This window comes from Rana temporaria, chromosome 12 (genome assembly GCF_905171775.1).
Source record: "Rana temporaria chromosome 12, aRanTem1.1, whole genome shotgun sequence".
Lineage (NCBI taxonomy): Eukaryota > Metazoa > Chordata > Amphibia > Anura > Ranidae > Rana > Rana temporaria.
This window is the reverse complement of record NC_053500.1, coordinates 31,216,813-31,241,373: the sequence shown is the minus strand read 5'-3', so window position 1 is coordinate 31,241,373 and position 24,561 is coordinate 31,216,813. Positions and strand designations below refer to the sequence as shown.

The following is a 24,561-nucleotide window of genomic DNA, read 5'->3' as shown; positions in this document are numbered from 1 at the left end:
GCATGAGCCACCCCTCCCCTTCTATCTGTTCCGAGCAGCAGCTCACAATTACTGCCAGCCCCTCTGTTAGGATATCATGCACTATAAAGTGTATATGTGGTGGTTTCCTTTTATTTATATATATATATATATATATATATATATATATATATATATATATATATATATATATATATATATATATATATATATATATATATATATATATATATATATATATATATTTTTCTTCTAAATGCCTTATTTCACTTTGCCGATCTGCGGTCACGTGACAGCCTGGAAGATGTCCGAGGGCGATCTTAGACCCTCCCCTCTTTGGTGCATAGATCGGAGAAGCAAACTGGAGAGCAGTCACGTGACCGCTGATCGGCGAGGTGATAAAGGTACTTAGAATTTTTTTTTAAAAGCACATGCACTTTATAGTACGTTTTGTCCTAACAGAGGGACCGACAGCACTGCCTTTAATTCTAAAGACTGTAAAAAGCAATAATTTTTGTTCTCTGGTTTTGTTATCCTGTAATAATACACAACCCATATTTCCAAACCCTTCTGTTTTTGTGAGCCCTAGCTTGAGCCTTGGATGCCCGTTCAGAATCGCATGACTTTCCATCAGACCACATGTTTCTGCGACTGTAGCACCTTGGCACCATTGAGCAAAATGCGTAGTGGATGTCATTCAGCATATTTAATCGAGATAAAGGCTGTGTTGCATGCTCATCAGGTGTGCAATGGCACGCTCCATTGTAGTTTGGGAGTCATAGTCAGTGGGGGACAGGAGCTGGTGATGGGCCTTGATTTTGATTTGAGAAGATTCATTGAAGATGAATGGAAGAGAAATATTGTGATCAAATGGCATTAGAATAGGAAAACAGCCTTTATAAATTAAGGGCATTTGAAAGTAGAAAGAAGTTACTAAAGTATGCAAACTCCAACATGGGGAGCCATGGGAACACGCAATCATTGCCAGTGGCTATAATCGCATGAAAAATCCAACATGCTGGTTGTACGATGAATTGATTTTATGTACAATCTTCCTGCCCATAGATGGCTAGAATCTCGGCCGGTCCCTGCAGAACCGGCCAATATGGAAGATGTTTCATCTTTAAATGCATTATCTACCTCCAGTTGAAATCTCCCATTTCATCTAACTGCAGTCTCAATGTAGTCTTGAGGCTGATTGTTCCTTCTACCTAAAATCAAAGCAGGCCAGGAAGAAGCTTTTTCTGCGATTTTTATTTTTTATTTTTATTTTTATTTTTTCTCCCTTTTTAACCACTTCCTGCCCAGTCAATAGACAATTGACGTCCGGGAAGTGGTTGTGAAATCCTGACTGGATGTCTATTGACGTCCTGCAGGATTTTATGCCGGCGCGTGTCCGTGGGGGTGCGCAGCGCGGCGATCGGTGATCTCGTTAAAGAGCCTCCGGCAGAGGCTCTTTACCACATGATCAGCCGTGTCCAATCACGGCTGATCACGATGTAAACAGGAAGAGCCGTTGATGGCTCTTCCTCACTCGCGTCTGACAGACAGGAGGGGGTTCGCGCTGATTATCAGCGCAGCCCCCCCTCGGATGCCCACACTGGACCACCAGGGAAGCCCACACTGGACCACCAGGGAAGGGGGCAGTGATAAGATGCCAATTGGTGCCCACAAATGGGCACTGGGATAAACAAGTGATGCCCTCGGTGTCCATCAGTGCCACCTCTCAGTGCCCATCAATGCCCAATGCCCATCAGTGTCGCCTATGAGTGCCCATCTGTGCTGCATACCAGTGCCGCCTCACCGGTGCCTATCGGTGCCCGTAATCGAAGAAGAAAACGTACTTATTCACAAAAAAAATTACAGAAAAAAATTAACTTTTTTTTTTTTTTTTTTTTTTTTTCAAAATTTTCAGCATTTTTTTTTTTAGTTGCGCAAATAAAATTTTTTTTGCAGAGGTGATCAAATACCACCAAAAGAAAGCTCTATTTGTGGGAAAAAAATGATAAAAAAAATGCCCATCCCTATTAAAAAAAAAAAAGCCCTCAATGCGACACTGTATTCTTGCCCCTTTGTGATGCCATGTCTGTTGAGTTGGGCTCAGAATCTGCTTTTTTGAAGAAAATTTTTAAGCGATGATTCACGGTTCTCTGAGGTTTATCCTTTAATTTTCTGTGTTTTCTCTCTGTAGGGTAACCACTTTGACCAATATGAGGATGGACAGTTGGAGATTGAACAGGCCTCTTTGGACAAGCCCATTGAATCGGTAAGACGGTGCATTTTGGTCAGGCTTCATATTCTTTGTATCTCCTTTTTATTTTTGTTTACTTGCCCACTGAGACAGACTTTTAGAAGATGTAGGAGTCCAGCTTAAAGCAATCATTGGTGGTATTTTAATTTTTACAGTTTTTATTTTGATTTCTTTTGTTTTATTTTGCTTTGCAATCTGTATAAAGTTCTTGCATATTGAAAAGGCCCTGCAATATCCAGCAGGCCTTTGGAAGTCAAGGGGCAATGTATCCTGGCCCTTTGCATGAGAGGTTAGAAGCGTTCTCCATTGTATTCGCATAGTCTAGAGAATAGGTGGACTTTATAATGCCAGTTTTGGCACCATCCACCTGTTTTGTTTTTAAAGTGGACGTGTCCGCCACACACAGGAGAGGGAGCCATCTTGGAAATTTAAGCGGTATTCATTCTGCACGTTTTGTAGAAGTCAGGGTTTTGACTAATGCAGAACTTAAACTTACAAGAGGCCATCTACTTGGTGTGTAGCGAGTTACAGGTCCACTTTAAGTTAAATGCACATTGACGCTCAGCTGGGACTTGCAGTCGCTTAAACTGTTGAGGGTGACTAGGGTTCATTTTGGTTTATCTGTGAGCAGTGGCTTACAAACAACTTTTTCATTTTTGACATTTTGAAGGTAGGCCTGCGTCTACCCCCCGTAACTTTGCAAAGAAAGCTGATGTAGAACGGATGTCCCCAGTTATGTAATGGGTCAAAGTATCATAGTAATTACTTTTTTTTTTTTCTTCTTTCTCCCCCCCCCCCCCCTTCTATCCCAGTCCCCGCTTAGGTCCGCCTGTCATTTTTTTAGGTGGGCCTGAACGGGCGCTCCGTGATCCTCTATGGAGCCACGGATGTCAGCAGTGACATGCCCGCTGACATCCGACCCACTCCGATCTGCCAAACTGTGACGGAGGAAAGCCCTATTTTCCATCTTGTGTGGTGGATCGGGTGACAACGTACTACGGTTCGTCGTCGTCCGATCCCCCATAGGGGAGAGCAGCGCTCTGACAGGTCGGTCCCTGCACAGTGTGCACAGACCGGCCTGTCACCTGCCGGGACAGCGGGGATCGACGGAACGTCTACACATGGTCCACCCCGTGTGAAAGAGCCCTTAATATTAAAAGGAACTTTATTTTTAAATTCAATTGGGAAGGCTTAAAGAAACTCTTTGCAAGAAAATTTTGCTTTAATAGGCCCCGTGTCTGTTCAATGTATTAAAATCCCTCTGACACCACTGGGAACTTTTGAAGTCCTTTGAGCAGGCACAGATCTCTCCAACCAACAGTGCAGCTTGGCTTTAGTGGCTGATCATCGGGTAAAATCATGCTGCTGACTTAATAAAAGACTCGGTTGAGGATGAGAAAAGCACCTTTATAAAAGAACAATCCTTCAACTTGCTATTCCAGCTGCCGAGTATAAACTTTTTCTATTGCAGAGCTACAAGGCCTGCTAGAATCATTGGCGTTTCATCTCTGGGGTTATTGGATGTTTGCATCCCATGCTGAGTACTGTGGTTCTACCAATTAGTTACCACTATTTAAGGCACACTAGTTAACCTGGAAGTCAGCAGGTGGAACCAGAGAATGCAGCGCGAAATGTAGGCATTCAGTGCTCTCGGAGGTATCGTAAGTCTGCTGATTCTAGCAGGCGATTGGACAGAGGGTGGGAGCTAGCAGAGTGACTTTTCGTATTTGCAAGCTGGTGAGTGTTTGCTTAGGATCACCCTGTGTGCTAGCAACCAATCGCCAGCGGTTTGACATAAAAAGTTATGTTTGTTTGGCCAGCTCCTCCTCCCGTCCACCTTGAGCTGTGCTTCCTCCTGGTCTCTGCTGTTCACTGATGACAGCGATGGAGGTGGGAGGGGGAGAGAGACACCGGGACATAGATGGCTCATCCGCAGAGGCGGCTGGTAGGGCAGACCAGGATCAGCACACACAGACGGCGGGGGTCAGCGGCGCAGGAACATGTTCGCGGTCCACCTGTCACCTGCTGGCGGTCCACAGGTGGACCGTGATCGATGGGTTGCTGACCCCGACATGGAGAAACTGGGGCCAGGTGAGAACATCACTGGGTCTAAAATAAGATATGTCATTAAAATGTTAAGGTGTTATTAAAAGAATAAGTTCACTTTTTAGAAAAATGGTGAATGCCCATTTTTTTTGCAGGTAAAAAAAAAGTGCATTTTTTTTTTTTTTGAGTCTGTAAAGCAGTGATGGTGAACCTTGGCACCCCAGATGTTTTGGAAATTCATTTCCCATTATGCTCTTGCACTCTGCAGTGTATTTGAGCATCATGGGAAATGTAGTTCCAAAACTGTAAAGCATTGCAGCAGAAATCAGCAGATACACGGACAGATATGCAGGGGATCTGTGTGGCCAAACATCCTGTACAGGCAAGCAGATACACTGACAAAGTATCAATGAACTGCCATGGCACTCCACAGCACCGTGGTAGTTTGAGAGCTACAAGCCGATGGCTGCAAAGGATGTCTTGTTCGTTCACAGACACCGCTATATGAATGACCGCACCGCCTCACTTGCGTTCAAAAAGTGACTGCCAGTACAGGGAACTTTCCCTGTACTGCTGTCACAGGGAGGGGGAGATTAGGCAGCGACTGTAGCATTGGGAACGCGTTCCACCTTGAACGGGTGGAACACGTAACACATTCCCAAAGGTGAACTTATACTTTTTTAAAAGAAAAAAAATGAAGTGTATTTGCCTAAACATTGTACGCCACTTCACGTGAGAGGAGAACCTCTCTCCCTCCGGTCCTTTAGATGTAGAGGTGCCAGCATTCAAACCAACACATCCAGTGGCATCTCAATCAAGCATCCAGGACTTCGTTCTCCCAACCAGTGTGCAGTGTTGTATAGACTCCACCAATGCTACTCCCCTAACGCGGTTTGCCCTGCCCATGGGGCGTAATGCGTCAGGCTGGGTCAGTGGAGTAGTATTGGCTGGGCTGTATAACACTGCACACGGCTCGCATTGTTATACTGGTGTACTGGATTGCTTGATGGCGATACCACTGAAAATATATTGGCAGGTTGATTAAGAGGGAGGGAACAACCAGAGATGAGAAAATATTGGCACGTTAAACGTAAGAGCTATGTTCATGCACCCCTATGGTGCCTCTTATTCGGCATGTTCATCCTAAATTGTTTTCATAATACACAATCCTTAATGACTGGAGGACAAAAGTTTCTACCCTTCTCGATCATCTTTGGCTTTGCAGCTTAACATTGAGGAATCCTCTTCAAACCAAACGAAAAGTGAGGATTCAGGACGCGGGGTGGCAGCCTATCGCTGTGCCAAGCCTGGTCCTCCTGGCTTGGTTTGAGGGCTTGTTCCCAGTACAGCCCATCCATATGAAAAGCCCTCACAATGCAGTGAGGATTAGCAGAAAGTTCCTACTATGGTCACTTTCCTGCCATGTCTGCAACCAGCTGAGCAGCAGTGTGCATCTCTACCCAGTCGTAGGTCTGTGTTGTGTTTGTGTGTGTGCGTGTGTGTCTGTGTGTAGATGGTTTACAGAACTTTACACAACTTTGGCCCTATCTGGCCTTTCTCTTCCACAGCAGTTGATCCCAATATTAGCTAAGCTGCTCATGACCTGGTTTGTATTGCACGCTCTGCCTTTTTTTTTTTTTATTTAATTTTTTTTCCTCAAATTTCTTTTATATATGATATACATTTTCCTTTTTTTTTTTTTTCTTAAGTTCACTGCTGGTGTTTTCAGTGTGGTGGTACTGCTCTCCCCAGCAGTGAAGGTTTTTAATATTCTAGGACTTCTTTCCTCATCTTTCCCTTACCCTTCTCCTTTTATGTTTTGGTCCAGTGAACACCACGTATATCTTTGTGTGTTTATATTTATATAATCTTCCCTTTCTCTATGTGCTGGCATGTTGCTAGCTAAAGTGCGCACAAGGTAATGCTGCAGAGGAGGGTACCACTGCACTTGGAGCACCAGTGTAGAGACCGACCGTGTTTAGTAGGCTGCCTATTGTTTGAAAGTACTGGTGACTTTTTTTTTTTGGTCCTTGGTGTTTTTTTTTAAACAGGCTCCCTATGTGTCTTGGCAAAGGCCAGGAATGGGAGGGTGATATGTCCCCTACTAGTTTAAAGTATAGCTGTGGAATTTTCTAGTTTGAAAGTAGCCCATCGTCCCTGGACTTGCCAATTCGGGTCTGTTCCTGGTAAATAATTGTAACCAATGCATCTTTTTTGGATAGCTGTTGGTTAAAGGACAGGTTCCTGAGCACCTACCTGCTTCTCCTTTTGAGGTTATACTAGGTTACTCCCAGGCCCCTCTTTCAGAGGAAACCTAAGTTTAGCTTGAGTTAAACGGAAAATAGGCAGAAGGTGCAGTTAAAGTGGAGGTTCACCCAGAACTAACATTTTTTTAACCTTAGATTCCTGCTCATTTTGTCTAGGGGAATCGGCTAGTTGTTTTAAAATCGAAGCTGTACTTATCGTTGTAGAGAGCGATCTTCTCCGCCGCTTCCAGGTATGGGCTGCGGGACTGGGCGTTCCTATTTTGATTGACAGTCTTCCAACGGTCGCATCCATCGCGTCACGATTTTCCGAAAGTAGCCGAACGTCGGTGAGCAGGCGCAGTATAGAGCCGCACTGACGTTCGGCTTCTTTCGGCTACTCGTGACGCGATGGATGCGACCGTCGGAATCCTGTCGGAAGACTGTCAATCAAAATAGGAACGCCCAGTCACGCAGCCCATACCCGGAAGCGGCGGAGAAGATCACTCTCTACAACGGTAAGTACAGCTTCAATTTTAAAACAACTAGCCGATTCCCCTAGACAAAATGAGCATCAATCTAAGGGTAAACATTTTTTTACGGGTGAACTCCCGCTTTAAGATGTGTTCCTTGTGCTGATTCATGTTTTAGGAGAAATCTTCATCTTTTCCTGCCCACCCCCATAATGTTCTGGTGCAGCAGGGGTCTATACAACTACAGGGCTGTCAGGAGCTCTCGTCAAGACAGCTCAACTATGCCTACTGTATCCACCATTCCTAGAAGCCAATCTACAGCTTTCAAGAATGACACAGGGTTTCTGGAGGGGGCAGAACAATCGATCATCCAACTTTCACCTATTCAGAGATCCTGTCATTCGTAAAAGCTGTAGCATGGCTTTGATTAATGGTGGGGAAGGGTGGGCATCGTTGAGATCACTTGATGAGGGCTCCTGACGAAAGTCGAAGAATTCTCCTAAAAACAAGAAGAATCGGCACAGGGAGCACACCATAACTGGAGGCTCAAGTTGGAATTGGCATAATGGCGCTCTCCTGTGTTTTTTTTGGTTTGTCAACAGGTTTAGAATTCTGTTTTAAAAGATCCCTTTTGATTTGGTAATTTGTTCCTTATGTCCACAAGTCGTTTTTATAATACAAGATGATGGACAACCTTCAATTTTCAGTTCCTCACAGCCAAGGTTATGCACTGTGACTGCGAAGATAAAATGCCCAACGGTTGGATTCAAAGCTGTATCGAGAACCCTTTATGGTGGCTTTTATAGACGGAAGTCTTCAATTTCATAAAGCGGTAGAATGAAGCTAGAAATCATTTTTTATATATGAAGCAGTAGATGAAGGCTGGACCAGTTCTGCGTCATTCAGGATGTCAGGGTTTCCATTTGCAGGATGTTTAGTAACGGTTGGTTGTCTGGGGAGTTGAGGTAAGGATGAGTTTCCTGAGGGAGTGTTAGCCGGCCTCTGCAGCAATACCTGTGGGGAAGAGTGTGGTGTTGGGCTATGGTAGATCTCTGGGAGTCTACAGATTCTAGCCTTGCACTTCCAGGTGAGCAGCCAAGGTATAAATTATGTACTTGTCCCGGTACTCGCTCCCAATTTTTGGAGTCTTTACGTGAACAGTACTGTACAAGCAGAGACCAATCTGTGGTATGCAAACATCACCCTTCCAACATCGGAAAATGTCTGAATAGTCTATTTTGCAAATTACAATTGCATAAAAAATGATTTTGGAGTGTTGTGAATATGGGTGTCTGGGCTGCCTTTTAAAGGGGTTGTAAAGGTTAGTTTTTTATTTTCTAAATGGGTTCCTTTAAGCTTGTGCGTTTGTTGGTTCACTTACCTTTTTTCCTTCAATTTCACTTCTAAATGTTGTGTTTTTTTTTTTTTTTTTGGCTGAATTTCTCACTTTTTGTTTCTCCTCAGTAAGCTTGCCCCCATGTTCTGTCTGGGGGTTAGTCAGCCAGAACAGCATACTGAGGAGGAACAAAGTGAGAAATTCAAAGGGAAAAAAAATATTTAGAAGGGAAATCGAAGGAAAAGGTAAGCGAACCAACAATGCACTAGCTTAAAGGAACCTATTTAGAAAATAAAAAAACGAACCTTTACAACCCCTTTAAATGCATTTCTTCGGTATGGTATCCTGGGGAAAATTGGTGCTGTGGTGAAGGAAGAACTTGCAGGTTCCCATGGAGTGCATCTGGCAGGATCTGTGGACTCTGAGACTGCCTGGGTCCGGCTTGGCCAACGTTAACCCTTCCCCTACCGGAAGGTTCTTGGAAAGGAACCAGGCCGTTGGCAAGTGAGAAGGGTTACTTGCTGGCACCAAGTTGGGCGCTGCACGGCATAGCCTGACTCAACAACTTCCTCTGTCCGGCCTTGGTGGTGTCAACTTGTAGTGAGCTGCAGGGCTTGGTTTTGAGGGGCTGGTTGGGGTCTCTCAGCCCTGCAAGTATGCATGAGATTACCACAGTGAGCATTCAGTTCTTAATACGGAGCACGCTGAGCTGAACTTAACACCCACTCAAGAGCTGGTAGAGGTGGACTGATGAGGGCAAAATAGAGGTGGTGCCTTATCTGTTCACTGGCAGTCTGATGGTCCTTTCTTGTGCATGCCCCATATTCAGACAGCTGTCGCTGGACCCATTTTCCCTCTGCTGATCTCATGATCATCATATACCAATAGTCACCCTTTGTTTGTTTTCAACAGCTATCATGTCCCCGCTGCTAGCGACCCAGACCGTAAGGTTTTTTTTTTTTTTTTAAATGAGGGCACGCTTCTCGAGGAAATTATCTACAGGGCAGTCATGTTTTAATTTTTTTTTTTATTATTATTTATATAATTATTTTTATGTAGCAGTGATCTTTACCATATCCCGTATGTTGAACAGTTCAGTTACTACCTCTATTTTGCCCTCAATGTTTTGGTAACGGTGAATGAAGTACGGATCTCCAGCCATAGAGAATTTAATGACTGAATGAACAGGGTGGGTTTCATCTGCTGGAACTTGCACTTACGAGCCTTTATTGCTGCACCAGCCCTCACGTGATGGCGTTTGTTGGCTCTATAGAGACTATTGCTGTATATGGTGAATAAGTCCAGTGGTCAGCAAAGTCTCATTGAGAATTGACGGTCATCTGCTTCATAGATGGTGACTCCAAACATGCCCAGGGGCTTCAACAAGCTTAGACAGGGCATGTGTCATGGCAGACATTTGAGAGCCTTTATGATGCACCAAAGTGTCCTAAGTAATGACCAACGCTGCATCTAGCAGAGATTTAGGCAGTGGGACAGCTGCAAAGGCTTGTAAGTACGAGTCCTCAGCAAGGGTTGTAATGGCTGGATTACTTTTCCCAGCAGGCACTGCTCTTGACTGGCTCTGTAAGTGATGCCAATGTCTGCCAAGTGCATCCATCACCCCCTTACCAAGTGCCATCTTCTCTCCATTTTTTTTCCTTTTTTATAACTTCTTCATTCTTCCATTTCCTCTCCTCTGTAACCCTCCAGCACTTGGCCCAGCCCTCCAGTTTACAATCCTTCATATTACTTTGTCTATGCCTTTTTCATTTCACTTCTCCTGCTTTCGTATCTATATTAAGCCTTTAACTTGCAAGCAGTGGCTTGGTGACAATGCAACAACAAAAAAAACAAAACATTAAAATAGATAAACCAAAATCTGTGTTTCTTACTGTGTTACATTTAATTGTTCCTTTTGACAGCCCTGTTTTTAAAGCCAGGTTCGTATTTTCACTCCACTTGTATTATCTTTTGGAAACTAGCAATGCTTTCCCCATTTTGTCTGTCTTTTTTTAACCTTTCTCGTAGAAAGCTCATAGTGATTATTTTTCCACCTCTTACCCAAGCAGAGTGCCTCCCCTCCCCTGAGCAGCCTTGTCATGACCACTTTGTCTTTGCGCTGTAGCGCTCTAGTGGGATTTTTGGCTATGGTCCATTTCATGTACTACTAATTAAAACATTCTATAATTTGTGTGTTTTTAGAGGTAGCCCATACTATGAGTGAGGCTCTTCCGGAGCATAAAGGTTTTTTTTTTCCCAGATTGCACTAATATCTTTCGTATATTTCCAGTACTACTTTTCTTTATCGTGGGGGGGACACAGATCATAACAAGTTTTAACTGTTCTTTATGGCAGCTAATTGGGTCACAGCTGTTTTGGTGCAAGTCCTGTGTATATAAAAAAATAACCCATATCCAATGAGCAACCTTATTGTCCATTGGGACGCAATGATTGCATATGGAGCTGGCAGTTTTCCATGGCCATAGATGGATTGAATCTGTCCACCAGTGACCGTCCAAGATTTGATCCATCTGTGGGCAGGCGGATTGCACCCAAGTTGGATACCAACCATCATGAGATAATTGCCAGCGACTACAGCGGCTAGCAGTAACACTGTGCTCTCCCGGCAGGTTGCAGGAAAGAAAATTGCTTAATCTATGGCCTGCTTTAGGCCGCCCATTCTTAGAGCAATTTTTTTCCTACGAACATGGGTTGCAGAAAAATTCTCTAGATTCCCCCATCAACACACAGTAATGTGGGCATCCCTCCTGCTGAGCCATTGACTTTTCGCAGTGGGGGGCAAGCCGTCGCCGGGAGAAGACTGTGATTATTGCTAGCGCCTATAGCACCCACTATAATGGCAGGTAAAACACAGCAGACTAGTTGTACCCCAGTTGGTCAATCTGTCAACTTGGTACATTCAGCCTTGCCTATACACTGTTCGAATCAGGAACCGGCCGCGCTTCAAACCTTGTATGGAGTCGAGCCCCGTTAGGTGATGGAGTCGAGCCCCGTTAGGTGATGGAGTCGAGCCCCGTTAGGTGATGGAGTCGAGCCCCGTTAGGTGATGGAGTCGAGCCCCGTTAGGTGATGGAGTCGAGCCCCGTTAGGTGATGGAGTCGAGCCCCGTTAGGTGATGGAGTCGAGCCCCGTTAGGTGATGGAGTCGAGCCCCTTTAGGTGATGGAGTCGAGCCCCTTTAGGTGATGGAGTCGAGCCCCTTTAGGTGATGGAGTCGAGCCCCTTTAGGTGATGGAGTCGAGCCCCTTTAGGTGATGGAGTCGAGCCCCTTTAGGTGATGGAGTCGAGCCCCTTTAGGTGATGGAGTCGAGCCCCTTTAGGTGATGGAGTCGAGCCCCTTTAGGTGATGGAGTCGAGCCCCTTTAGGTGATGGAGTCGAGCCCCTTTAGGTGATGGAGTCGAGCCCCTTTAGGTGATGGAGTCGAGCCCCTTTAGGTGATGGCGTCGAGCCCCTTTAGGTGATGGCGTCGAGCCCCTTTAGGTGATGGCGTCGAGCCCCTTTAGGTGATGGCGTCGAGCCCCTTTAGGTGATGGCGTCGAGCCCCTTTAGGTTATGGCGTCGAGCCTCCTCACAGTGGTGCATTTGTGGCCTACAAAAGGTGGCGCCATTTCGATTTAGGTAGACTTCTAAAGGTTAAAACTAGCTGGCTGATTTACATTTTAAGCATCATTATACACCAGTAAACAAAATTAGTATTTGGTTGGTTGATAATGCGCAGGATTCCTAAAGCTCTTGAGCTTGTGGAGTTTTTCCCCATCATCCACCATCACTGCTTTTGTTTGTGGTGGATAGGAGTAGCCTGTCGGTACAATGCTCTGCTCCCATTTGTCATTTGCCCATTGTTGTGGTCTTGTACAGGGCCCATTTATTTCAGCGGAGGGGCGCATTAGCAGTAGGACAAGCAATAAGGGAAGATTGGAGACACGGCCATCTCCGTAGATCACAAATTGTTTAATATAGTGAAGTGTTACTAGCAGTCTTAGAATTAATTTTTTATTTTTATTTTAGTCTAACTGGCCTCTTTAAAGGCATGACCTTTATTATGAAGCTAGCCTGCATTAGACGTGGTTGCATCTGCTTATAACTAACTCTTTTTAACCTAGTTCTCATTCCACAGTGTACACAGTTTGCACATGGCTGGTATGGTTGCTGCTGCTTTTCAATAAATAGAATACAGATAGCCTTGTTATACATGAGCCTATTTTTGGCAAGCGGTACTACCACTTGTGTTCATAAAGTGTATAAAAAGCCACATACGTTAGACACTGTAATATGCATAGGGCAGAGGAAACGGCATTTACGGTAACCAGTTATGTCTACTAAAGTGTATATATTGACATTATTGCCAAGGGGCAGGTGTCTTGTTGAGCCAGTAGGCACCTTTCTGTAATGTCAAGCTAGATTATTCGCCTTTTTAAACACTTCAGTCCCGGAAGGATTTGCCCACTTGATGACCAGGACATTTTTTTAGCGATACGGCACTGCGTTGCTCTAATTGACAATTGTGAGGTTGTACATCGCTTTACCCAAACAAAATTACTCGCCCCCCCCCCAAAATAGAGCTTTCTTTTGGTGGTATTTGATCACCTCTGCGGCTGGCAGGGAAAGGGTTAACACTAGGGGGTAATCAAGGGGTGAGGTGTTTCTGTTGGGGTGAGTGTAGTGACTGGGAGTAGAGAGACACTGCTGCTTCTAATCTCTAAAAACAGCAGGTGCAGATTCCTCTCCCTGACAGAACGGGATCTGTCTGTTTACATTGATCCCTCTCCTAGGAGAGCCAGCCTACCACAGTATGACGGCGGCAGGTTGGTTAGTGGTTAAAGTGTGAATTAAGCTGGCCATAGATCCAATTCCGTCAGTTCAGTAGGGACCGAATAATTTTTATCTGTGTGGCTGTTCCTGCTTGACAAGCCTTTCAGGCTTGTAGGAAACGTTTGCTCGATTCAGTCAGCTGCAGCCCTTGATTAGTGTATTCTGAAAGCAGAGAGTCCCCACTGTCGGAATAAAATGGAATTGATTTACTAAAGGCAAATAGACTGTACAGTTGCTCCAGTTTATTAAATGAGGGAAAGCTCTGCCGACTCATCATCCCATCATGTTCAGGGAAAAACAATTCTTGCATGTGATTGGGTATGCTTTACAAGTGTCACTTAACCTTATTAACTAAGCTCTGGGGCAACTGCACTTGCAGAGTGCACCAACTGTTTGTCTTTTAGTAAATCAACCCCAATGTCTCAGCAGGGAGGATTCCTCTAGCCACCTCGCTTGTGTGAATGGAGGAATTTGGATTTTTTTTGTCCAGCTTAAGGGCAAAACTTTTTTTTTTTTTTTTTTTTATGAGGTTAGAGGCATTGTCAGGTTTTTATTGCTCTTTGTGTTCCCAATATGGAGATCCATTCTTTGTCCTGGTCACCAATGTCAACAGTAATGAAAATTGAGGGTAAATCCAAAACTTTGAGTTGCTTGCGGGACAGGAATAGAGGGGACGTCTTCCAATCAAGGCTGTGGAGTCGGTAGATAAATGTTTTGACTCCTAAATGTTTCGACAATCTAAATTTAGTAGGAGTTGGAGTCGGTGCATTGTTTGCTGACTCCGACTCCAGGTACCCAAAATTTCCTCCGACTCCAGGTACCCAAAATTTCCTCCGACTCCAGGTACCCAAAATTTCCTCCGACTCCAGGTACCCAAAATTTCCTCCGACTCCAGGTACCCAAAATTTCCTCCGACTCCAGGTACCCAAAATTTCCTCCGACTCCAGGTACCCAAAATTTCCTCCGACTCCAGGTACCCAAAATTTCCTCCGACTCCAGGTACCCAAAATTTCCTCCGACTCCAGGTACCCAAAATTTCCTCCGACTCCACAGCCCTGCTTCCAATAAGTTCCTATGATGGGTGGAGAGGGTAAATAAATATATTGCTGTCGGTTATTATTTTAAGGCAAACCCCAGTAATATTCAGCTGTCCACCTCGAAATTGAGGTCCATTCTCCTTCATATACTAGAAATTTCTCTGGCAGAGAGGCTGTGTCAATTGACAGTTCATTTGAGGGGTATGGCGTAGATCCAGGAGGGGGCAAGACTTGCAGAAAAGCCCTATATGCATTCGGGGACAATGTTCCAAAGTCTTTGGGCACCACAGTCTGCAGGCACCACTAGCAGTGTTTGTTTCTACACTTTCTTGAGCACAGCCAGTTCACTTTAAGTTGCATCATTTCCCAGATCCTAATTACCGTTGGAGCTTTCCAAGATATTTCTCCACAATCTGTCATACTGGGTTTTCCGATCTTCAAGATTGAGTGCTGTTTTGTTCTTTCTTTTTGGCAGACTTGGTGTTGTTGAGAATCTCTCTGGCAGGCTGTCATGTTTTCCATTCTTTGCAGCTATGTACTGTTTTGCTGATTTAAGGGGGGGGGGGGGGGGGGGAAAACCCATCCCATGACACCTTGACTAGTGTGGTTCCACCCCCTCAGAGCATCCTAAAAGATCCAGTTGCTGGCAGCCCTTAAGGTTAAGCAGCTGTGTCTTTGGTGCAGCACAGCTGTCTAACCATGAACTATGTTCTACTTGAAAAGGACAAACGGGTGGGATCGGGTCTGGTGCGGGTGTAGAGCTGCCTTTTTTGCCGATCTGTGGGGGTTTTTGTGCACGGAAATCCCTGCTAGTCGGTCTGTTATGACCCCCATACGGTTTTTCTTTACAGCGAAAGACCCTTATTTTACACCTGTTAGTGTTTTGACATCTAACCACTGTTGGGAATGAACTGAGGGTAATGCATATCTCAGATCACTTCTCAAGCACCCTGGAAGCTCCAAAACTGCACTTGTGTATGCATAGTGTGACTTTAAATCGGGAGTCTCCAAACTTATTAAACAATGGGCCAGTTTACTGTCCTTTAGACTTTAGGGGGTCGGCTGCTGGTGTCCATGGGAGGAATGGCACCTCATCGTTGGTGTCGGTAGGAAGACTAGCGCCCCCATCGTTGGCGTCGGTAGGAAGACTAGCGCCCCCATCGTTGGCGTCGGTAGGAAGACTAGCGCCCCCATCGTTGGTGTCGGTATCAAGACTAGCGCCCCCATCGTTGGTGTCGGTATCATATCAGTGAGAGAAATAGTTCTCCAAGGGATGGATAAAGGCAAGCAATTGGCCACATCTGACCCCCAGGACTCGGATCACTGCTTTAAATGAAAAAGCTCGACCCTCCTACCTTTTTGTATCCGTCCATGAAGACGCCTTGATAATCAATAGAGAGGCAGAAGAAGAGTGTGCTGATGAGTGTGCTGATGTGCGTTATAGCGATAGCAGTTTAAGCGGGATATCATCAGGTTACACACAATATTACAATTTATAGGAGCTCAAGCCCGTGGAGCGTTCAAAAATTTTTTAAAAATCTTGCTAACTCCCAGAAGGCAGCGGGGGCCGGACATTGCATAGTTCACTGCACAATGTGCGGCAATCTTTCCCCAGAAGTGGGAGCATATGCCTGGGTTTGACAGGTATCTGCTCCCCCCTGAAAAGTGGCAAATGTGGCACCAGAGGGGGAGGGGGGGAGGAATCAGATTAGCGGAAGTTCCATTTGTTGGTGGAACTACGCTTTAAAATCAGCTTTTGTTTATTCATGCAAAACCGTTTATCCTGAAAGCAAAACTGCTGCTCTAACTAAGTGTGAAATGGAGTTTGGCTTTGAATGTATTTAAATCTGTTAATACATTTAACACTACCCTTCAGACTGACAATGCTGCTGTGCCTCCTGTTCTCATAATCCAGAGCTGTTTGGAACAGTGGAGGGGGGGGGGGCAAATTGATGCAGCCACCACATCTAATGATTGGTAGGCTGCTATACAGGTATATAACATTTTTGGGTTTAATCCCACTTTAAGGATTGGCCATTCCATACCTTCCAGCCAGCATAACTGCTACATCAAATAGCATTTTCTGCTGGCAAAAAAATGCTGTTTCAACCAGCCTATAGCTTGCATATTCAGATAATTCTGCCTGTCCCCATAGACCAATGTGGCCATTTATAAACAGGCCTGCATACACAGGGTGACCTTTGCATGGTCACATCTTCTGTGATGTTCTAATCCTATAGGATGTCTACGAACGTTGCATTTTGGATATGGCCCTTATGACAGCTAGTTATTGTGTATATACAGTCAGCTTAATAGCTATAATTTTATGTTTTTATCTCTGGAAAAGCCATGTGGATCTAGGAAGTGTTTACTATTCACGATGCAGCTATGTTTCTATCCCATAGCTGTCATTAGCAGGCAGCGTTGAACAGCTCCCTACGCCGCTCTTCTTCTGCAATGCGCCTTTGTGCATAGGAATGCAGAACAAGACTCCCTTCTATGTCCTGCTACGTTCCACCCTGCAGTATGAGTCACCCACCGCCCCCCTCCTTCAGCCTTTTCTCCATTGTTTCCCCCCTCCCATCATCTTGGTGCCTTGTAGCGCCTTCCCTTCATCATTGCACAGAAATCTTGTCTCCGTAGTAGACTGCATCGTCTGTATGCAGTCTTTGGAAAGCACAGTGATCTGTTAAACTGCAGTAGCAGCAGTAGAATTATGTGTATTGATGCAATCTACAGTACCGGCACATGCTAGTTTAGGTTTAGTTCTTCGTTTTGGTCTTCAGCCAGCCATTTTGTTGATCAAAATCGAACCCCTCGCTGCCGAATGGCAACAACCTGCCACATTGTCTCTGCTTTTTAATTTTTTTGGCCCAGGAGATGTATGCTCCCACCATGTGAAAAATGTTTTGGGTCCTCTACTGTCTGTCTTGTAGCCATTAGGACCAGATTGCGTTAAGGGAAGATGAGACACTCTGCTGGGTCCCCCACCCCCCATGCCTCTCTGTTTTTTGCTTTATCATTTGCACTTACACATCCTTGGCTGTTAACCCTGTCCTGTCTCACCCCTTTTTTGCATTAGAGGCTATGCAATCATTCATAAATCCCATTTGATAAAGCCAGGCCTACAGGTGTACCTCTTCTTCTGTTTTACTTCTCTCCCATGATTACTCTTGTCTGGATAACACTAACACCAATGGTTTCTTCCGAAAACAAATAACATTTTTGCTGCATGCTTTTAGTTACGTCTGAGATGATCAAAAATGTCATTGAGAAAGCCAAGTTGGAAGCCAAATGGTATATACGAGTCTTGCTACAATGTTGGCTTCTGGGTCACTCACAACTCCGTGTCTTCAAGAATTCCCCCTCAGGGGATGAAGCGTGCTGTCCCATCAAGAGTTAACGAGAGCAAAACTTCTTGAAATTCAGACCGATGGGCAGAATTATGAGCTGTAAGAAGCTGGCCTACCCAAAAATTGAAGTATGAGTTTTGCATCGTTTCCCATTTAAAGGACCAATAAACCTAAACTACGATAGGCTGTGAGATCATAGCCTATTATCGTTTGACCATTGAAGCTGAACTCCAGACAGATTCAGACACAAGATACAGCAGTATTCATTAATAAATCATGCAGATGGTATAAGAATCTGAATTTGACCACGTATCTACCTCTTGCAGTCCCCTCTACAGCAAGGCTGAGGGAGAAGCGGCGCAAGGAACCTTTGGGTTGTGCTGATAGAGAGCAGAGACAGATGAGCTCATCGGTCTGCTTCTCCTGTCACTGTCCAGTCATTGGCTGAGGAAGAGACCAGACCTGGAAGGGAGAAGTACGGGAATCTTTTTATGTAGAATCATACTTGCCTAGGTGGATGCAGCATCGGTCCCCTAACATTGCCTATAGCTCGGTTCTCAGAGCTCCATGAGCAGAGAGCTGGTGACAGTCAGTCACTGGCTCTCTGCCCCCCATGCTCAAGCGCTAGGGTGCGAGCCGCCTGCTCAGCGGCTAGCTGAGAGGCTGAGCCGGGTGCCAGTCCAGGCATGTTGGCAGATCCCGACCATATGGTCATGATCTTTCCCAAGCCTTTACTGACTGTCAGCAGAGAGTGGACTTCAGCCCGCTGTCTGCTGAAAACGGGTCAAAGGAGTGCAGAAGGAACTGCACTCCTGTGATACAGCTTTGGCTGTACTTTCTCCTTTTTAAAAGGAGAAGTTCACCTAAAAAAAAAAAAAATTGAATGCAAATTTTTGCGGGTAAAGAATTAATCGTTGAACTACCATAGCACTCAACAGTGCCGTGGTTGTTTCTTGAGAACGACAAGTCAACAGCCGCAAAGGCTGTGTGTAGTTGTAGTTCATTCACAGGGCTCTAAATGATGCAGCCATATGGGCAGAGCCCTGAATGGCCGCACTCTTCAAAAACTGACAGCTTGTATGGGGAACATCTCCCTGTACTGCTGTCAGTGACCGTTCGGATCGCTGTGCCGCGGGAACATGTTGCATGTTCCACCCTGAAAATGGGCAGAACATATAACATGTTCCCAAACCTGCCATTATCCTATAACTGCAGCAGAGAAAAATCGGGTCTCCTGCCCTGCCAGACAGGCCTGTACTGTGTGGCTAAATCTTGGGGTTGGATGTACAGAAATGCAAATTCTTTGGCTAGTAAAACTGGTTCCATATAAGCATTTCATGCGTTTAAGCTTTTTGCCTGGAGTTTAGCTTTAATGTATGCCTGTATCATCTTAAATCCTTTCCAAATTTTTTTTTTTTTTTTATCTTAATTGGTGATCAGGAACATTGGTCATTTAGGCTTACTGGCCCTTTAACTTTACCGAAGGATATAAATCAAAAGTAGTCTTTAGTAACTTTGTCCATTCACTGTGATGCTGAAGCTGTCAAGCTAGATGCCAGTTCATATTGGCCTTGTCTTTACACTGCATTATGGAAACTCATTGCACCTTCATACAATTGGAGACCTCCAATTTCACGATACAACTTTGGAGAGTTTTGGTTTCTAGCTGAACATGTTATATATCCAACATGGGGCCTAATAAACAAATTATTGGGGCAAATGCAATATTCTTGAAATTTCAACTCGGCCCTTCTCATTGGCTCTGTTTGGGACAGTACCTTCCTTGTGGTCCAGGTGATGGCTAGGTGTTTTGTCTTATGCTTTGTGTTTCCCGGTTTCATTTTGAACTTGTATCTATGTATGTCTCTACCAGACACCCCAGCATATGACTTGCTCCTGCAGATTACTGGAGAGCCAGTAAGAATACCACCTTACCCTCTCAGACCATAGTGTAGGGAGCACAGTGTTTTATGTCACCATACACTTAGCTTTTCTTTTTTTTTTTTCTTTTTTTATTATTACTTTGTAATTTACTCAGTAGAATTTTATATTTATATACCTTTTTTTTTGTTTTTTTTGTTTGTTTTTTTTCTTTGCATGACTGTCAGTTCTCACAAACTTCGGTCACCAGTGGAGAGCAAATGATCAAAGGGAGGGGGGGCAAATTTTATTACTGGAATATTTTCGTGTTTCTTTTTCTCCCCCTTCCTACTTTACCCTATCCGTTCAGGATAACATCGGACATCGCTTACTGCAGAAGCATGGGTGGAAGCTTGGCCAAGGCCTGGGGAAATCCCTTCAGGGTAAGTCAGTTGCTAACTTATTTTCAATTATTTATTTATTCTTGAAAATGATTGTCTTTTGAATGCCCATGTGTCCCCCCCCCCCCTTCCCCCCACCTTCTTTTCACTTCATACCTTTTTTTGCTCTTTGCCTTTCAATACTTATTTACGACAAGACGATCTGGTTACAGAAGACAAGCAACAACTTGGGAACATTTTATGTAGTTTTTAATCATTATGTACTCTGCATGCTTTATGATTATTTTTGTAAAAAATAAATAAAAGTAATGCATTCACATATTGAGGTACCAGTTTACACAAGTAGATGGTCAGAAGGGTAGTGGGCTCCTTTTTTCCAGGAAACAATAGGGGAACCAATTGATCAGTTCCCACTAGAGCTGCACGATTCTGGGGAAAAATGAGAATCGCGATTCTTTTGCATAGAGTGAAGATCGCGATTCTCAAAAAAAAAATATTTAAAGTTATTTTCAACACAAAACGGAGCTTATGTGCTTAAATACAGTATATGTAAATCTGACAGACTGTTGACATGTTTACATGTGAATCGAGATCGCGATTAATCGTGCAACTCTAGTTCCCACTACAAGATTGATCAGCTAGGAAGTGATGCAGCTTTAATGGGCCCACATTCATTTTATAGCCATGATAAACAGCAAGGACATTTTGGGAGGAAAAGTCTCTTGCAAGCTAAATGCATTTGTGAATTAAGGTACTGGTTCATGCTAGGAGATGGTCGATAGCGGGCTCTTCTGCCACCCAGTTTTTCTCCAGGGAACAATAGGGAAACGAATTGATCGGTTCACCCTACAAGATTGGTCAGCTGGGTAGTATTGCTGTTTTGATGGGCCCACGTTTTATTTTATATCCATGAGGAGCAACAAGGAGATTGGGGGGGTGTTTAGTCTCTTGCATCACTAAAAGAGACCACGGGCCAATATGCTTAATTTTTCTATATCCGTTCAGCAGACCCCCATACTCCTTTCACACTGGGGCGGTTTGCAGGCGCTATTGCGCTAAAAATGGTGCCTGCAAACCAACCTGAAACAGTGTGAAAGCCCCAAGGGCTTTCACAATGGAGTGGTGCGCTAGCAGGAGCGCTCCAAAAGTACTGCTAGCCGAATCTTTGGAACGGTGAAGGAGCAGTGTGTTCATCGCTCCGCCACCTCTCCTTCCCATTGAAAGCAATGGGAAACCGCGGCTATACCGCCGGCAATGCGCCTCTGGCAGTATTAACCCTTTTTCGGCCGCTAGCGGGGTAAAACCGCACCCTTATCGGCTGAATACTGCCGCAAAGACCCCCTCCGCATTTTGGGTACTGCTTTATTTGGTTTTGGGTTTAAGTAAAGGTACCCCACAGTACTGGAATGTTTCAAAAGCTGTTGAGTAATGAACAAATGTACAAGTTATAGTGTAAACCTGAGTATATGTTCTACCTTGAAGGTCCTATATTGGATAGACATAGTTGTGTAGGTTGGGGGTTTATAGGTTAGTGTGTACTGCCTTGTAACCTGTCAGTCAGACCTGCTTGTAGACTTGTCTGACCTGTGTACAATATTCATAAGTAACTCGACACCCAAAACTGGATATTTAGAGCCTTGTTCTCTCCTGCATCTGGCCCAGGTTTAAATTACCTTGTTTCTCAATGCATCAGATGTTGGCAGTTGTAGAAGTGTGTGTGGAGCTCGGGCAATTCAAGGCCTCTTGGAGGAGGATTTAATCCCACAACAGACACCTGAGCTTGTGCTGTGCTTCAACTCAAGAAGACTTTAATTAAAAAGAGTCCATATATCTCATTCCTCAAAGTGTCACGAGACCCATTCTGATAAAACACTAGAAACCTTATTTGTGCAAAGTAAATATGTGACTTTCAGGAGTCCTTGAACGCCTAGTTTCTGCTTCACAGAGAATTGTATATGTTCAACCACCTTGCATGACGATGTTTCATAGAATGTAAAAGGGTGAAAAAAAAAACTACGGATACGATTTAGAGAGAATTTGCAATTAAAAGCCAGTTCTAGCCCTGCAAACAGGAGCATCAACTAATTCCTCAGCAAGCCACCTATTTATTGATTGCAAGTGGTAACTATGTTTTTAAATTGTGCAAAACTGAGAATATTTCAAATTACAATTTTTATAGTACCGAGCATAAAAAGTAACCTTAAAAATTTAATCTAGGCACCATAAAGCATTATTATAGAGGTGTACTTTAGAACTAGGGCTGCAACCCTAATCATCGATTAGTTGGCCAATTTTATTGCTTTGATCGGTTAATAACCATAAAAAGTGTGGTGTATAATTTAGTTAATATGTAAAGTTTAAAAAGACAGTTTATTCCTAAATATGCCTATGAAGTGGTAAATATAACTAACCAATTATATGGTTAGGGAGCAAAATCTCTAATCCACTCTGATAATATCTGACAGAATAGATATACTGTATATACTATTCGAGGGTGAATCTGGTAAATATCAGAAAAAAACAATTTGTTTAAAGGAAAAAAAAAAGTTAGACCGATCTGTAATATATTATATGCTGGTCCTAAAACGTCTTCCTTCAAAAAAAATGGAATAGAAAACTTCTTGGTCAAAGGAATTTTCAGACCGTGTATGTAATTTTCGTTCAGAAATTACACTAATTTTAAAACGATGTTAAAAGCAAGTGAAAATTTCAAACATTCTTTCATTCAGCGAATGTACAAAGATTTTTCATATTAATATAACGGTAGTGATTTGCTTTTTTTTTTTTTTTTTGTACTATATAAAGGGCTGATTTTTTTTTTTTTTTTTTAAATCCATTATGTTACGATTAATCGATTTATGAAAATAGTAATCGATTCATTTCATCGATTAGTTATTGATTAGTTGTTTCGGCCCTAGTTAAAATGTTAAACATAAAGGTCTAGATCAGTGGTTCTCAACCTGGGGGTCAAATGATGATTTGCCAGGGGTCACCAGATCCTAGGCTGTTCCTGAAGCCCACACTGTTCTCCCAGGAAGGGAGATAAGAGGGGGAGGAACGAAGAAAAAGGGGGGGGGGAAGAGAGCAAGAAAGACAGAGGGAGGGATTGGGGGGAAAAAACAAGGACTTAGGATAGAGAGAGATGAAAGGGAAAGAAAGTTGAACAAAGAGAGTGGTACATCCTAAAATGTACCATAAGGGGTTTTAATACAGTACGAGTGGAAAGCACTCAGGGAACGCTAAATGTCCGCGGGTTAGGGATGCAAATGACTTGTCTTGCCTGCTTTCAACCCACGCTATGGAAATCATTTTACTGTTGTGGCGCGTACACACGATCAGTCCATCCAATGAGAACAGACCGGTGGAACGTTTTCACAATCGTGTCAGAACGCGGTGACGTAAAACACAACGACGCGCTGAAAAAAACGAAGTTCAATGCTTCCAAGCATGCATCGACTTGATTCTGAGCATGTGTGGATTTTTAACCGATTGCAGTGCCTACTACCGATCGTTTTTTTCCCCATCGGTTAAATTTAAAGCAAGTTGGCTTTTTTTTAACCAATGGTTAAATAACCTATGGGGCACACACACGATCGGTTTTGACCGGTGAAAACGGTCCATCAAACCGTTGTCCTCTGTTTTAACCTATCGTGTGTACGAGGCCTTAGGGGTCCCCACAACTTGGGAAATTTTATCAAGGGGTCATGGCACTAGAAGGTTGAGAACCACTGGTCTAGATGGACTGTACTTTCCTGAAGCATCCTTGGATCTGAAGAGTAATGCCCCAATCCCCACTATAGTATAATCATCAATGTAAAAGAATACGAACCTTGTTAAAACGGCCAAATTAAAGTAACCTGACTATAGCTTGTGCTGGTTTCAAGAGTGAATTTAGCAGCCAATGAGATGAAATTGTGGCCTGGTATAAAAAACCTTAGGGTGGTGGTATGCGATTTACCTTATTTCACCATCTCTGCATCGATGAACTAAAGGCTCATCATTCTGCTTCCATCTACAATATTTTAGATTTTTTTTTTTTTTATATTGCTCAATACATTTGACTATTTTGGTACTTTTAGCGTTGTTCCTGGCATGTTGCCTAGAGCAATATAATAAAATTGTATCCTATTGCTGTTGTCACATTCCCAGTGTCGGTAGCCAGGATTTCATGCTCCTCACCACTTCAAGCTACCAGTTTTATTATTTTTAAACTTTGAAAAGCATTTCCTTTTTTTTTTTTTTTTTTTTTTTTTTTTTGGAGTAAACCGGTAGTAGTCTGAAATACTATTTTAGATATCTGCTGTAACCCCCCAGGAGCCCTCCTATTCAGGATGCTCTTATGGAAATCTACACTTCAGCCCATGAGCTTAGGCTCAGCCCCTTTAGCCACCTACTCTTCATTATTGGTCAGTAATGTCTTATATTTACGGATGATTACCTGTGTAATGGTCTTTAAATTTGACATCTCTACATGTATTCTAGGTTCCTGCCTTAGCATAAAAAGCCTACTAAATAAGGGTTTGTTTAGTTGAGCAAATGCAGCATGCTTTTTGGGTGTTTTCTCCTTGCTTTTGTGACCCTTCTGAATTGGTTCTTTGGCATTCTGATTGATTTTGTATGGGACGAAAACCAGTTTTGGTGCAAACAAAAGCACTTGCACAAGTTCTAAAGCCAAGTGCAGTGATCATGGCAACCAACCAGAAACTGATATATGGTCAGTGATCTGACTTAAGGTAACTTATCTGGTGG

At 43.7% G+C, this 24,561-nt stretch overlaps 1 protein-coding gene across 4 annotated transcripts in view; it reads left to right on the top strand.

The window, feature by feature from the left end:
- Window positions 1-24,561, top strand: part of GPATCH8 (G-patch domain containing 8) — a 91,329-nt gene that overhangs the window by 30,679 nt on the left and 36,089 nt on the right. For 3 of the 4 annotated variants that reach the window (XM_040331517.1, XM_040331516.1, XM_040331515.1), the window contains exons 2-3: window positions 2,171-2,245; window positions 19,782-19,854. In XM_040331517.1, coding sequence (XP_040187451.1) covers window positions 2,171-2,245; window positions 19,782-19,854 — 148 coding nt within the window. Of the gene's footprint in view, window positions 1-2,170; window positions 2,246-18,199; window positions 19,855-24,561 lie in introns of those variants that run through there. The other variant, XM_040331518.1, reaches the window with a different exon arrangement.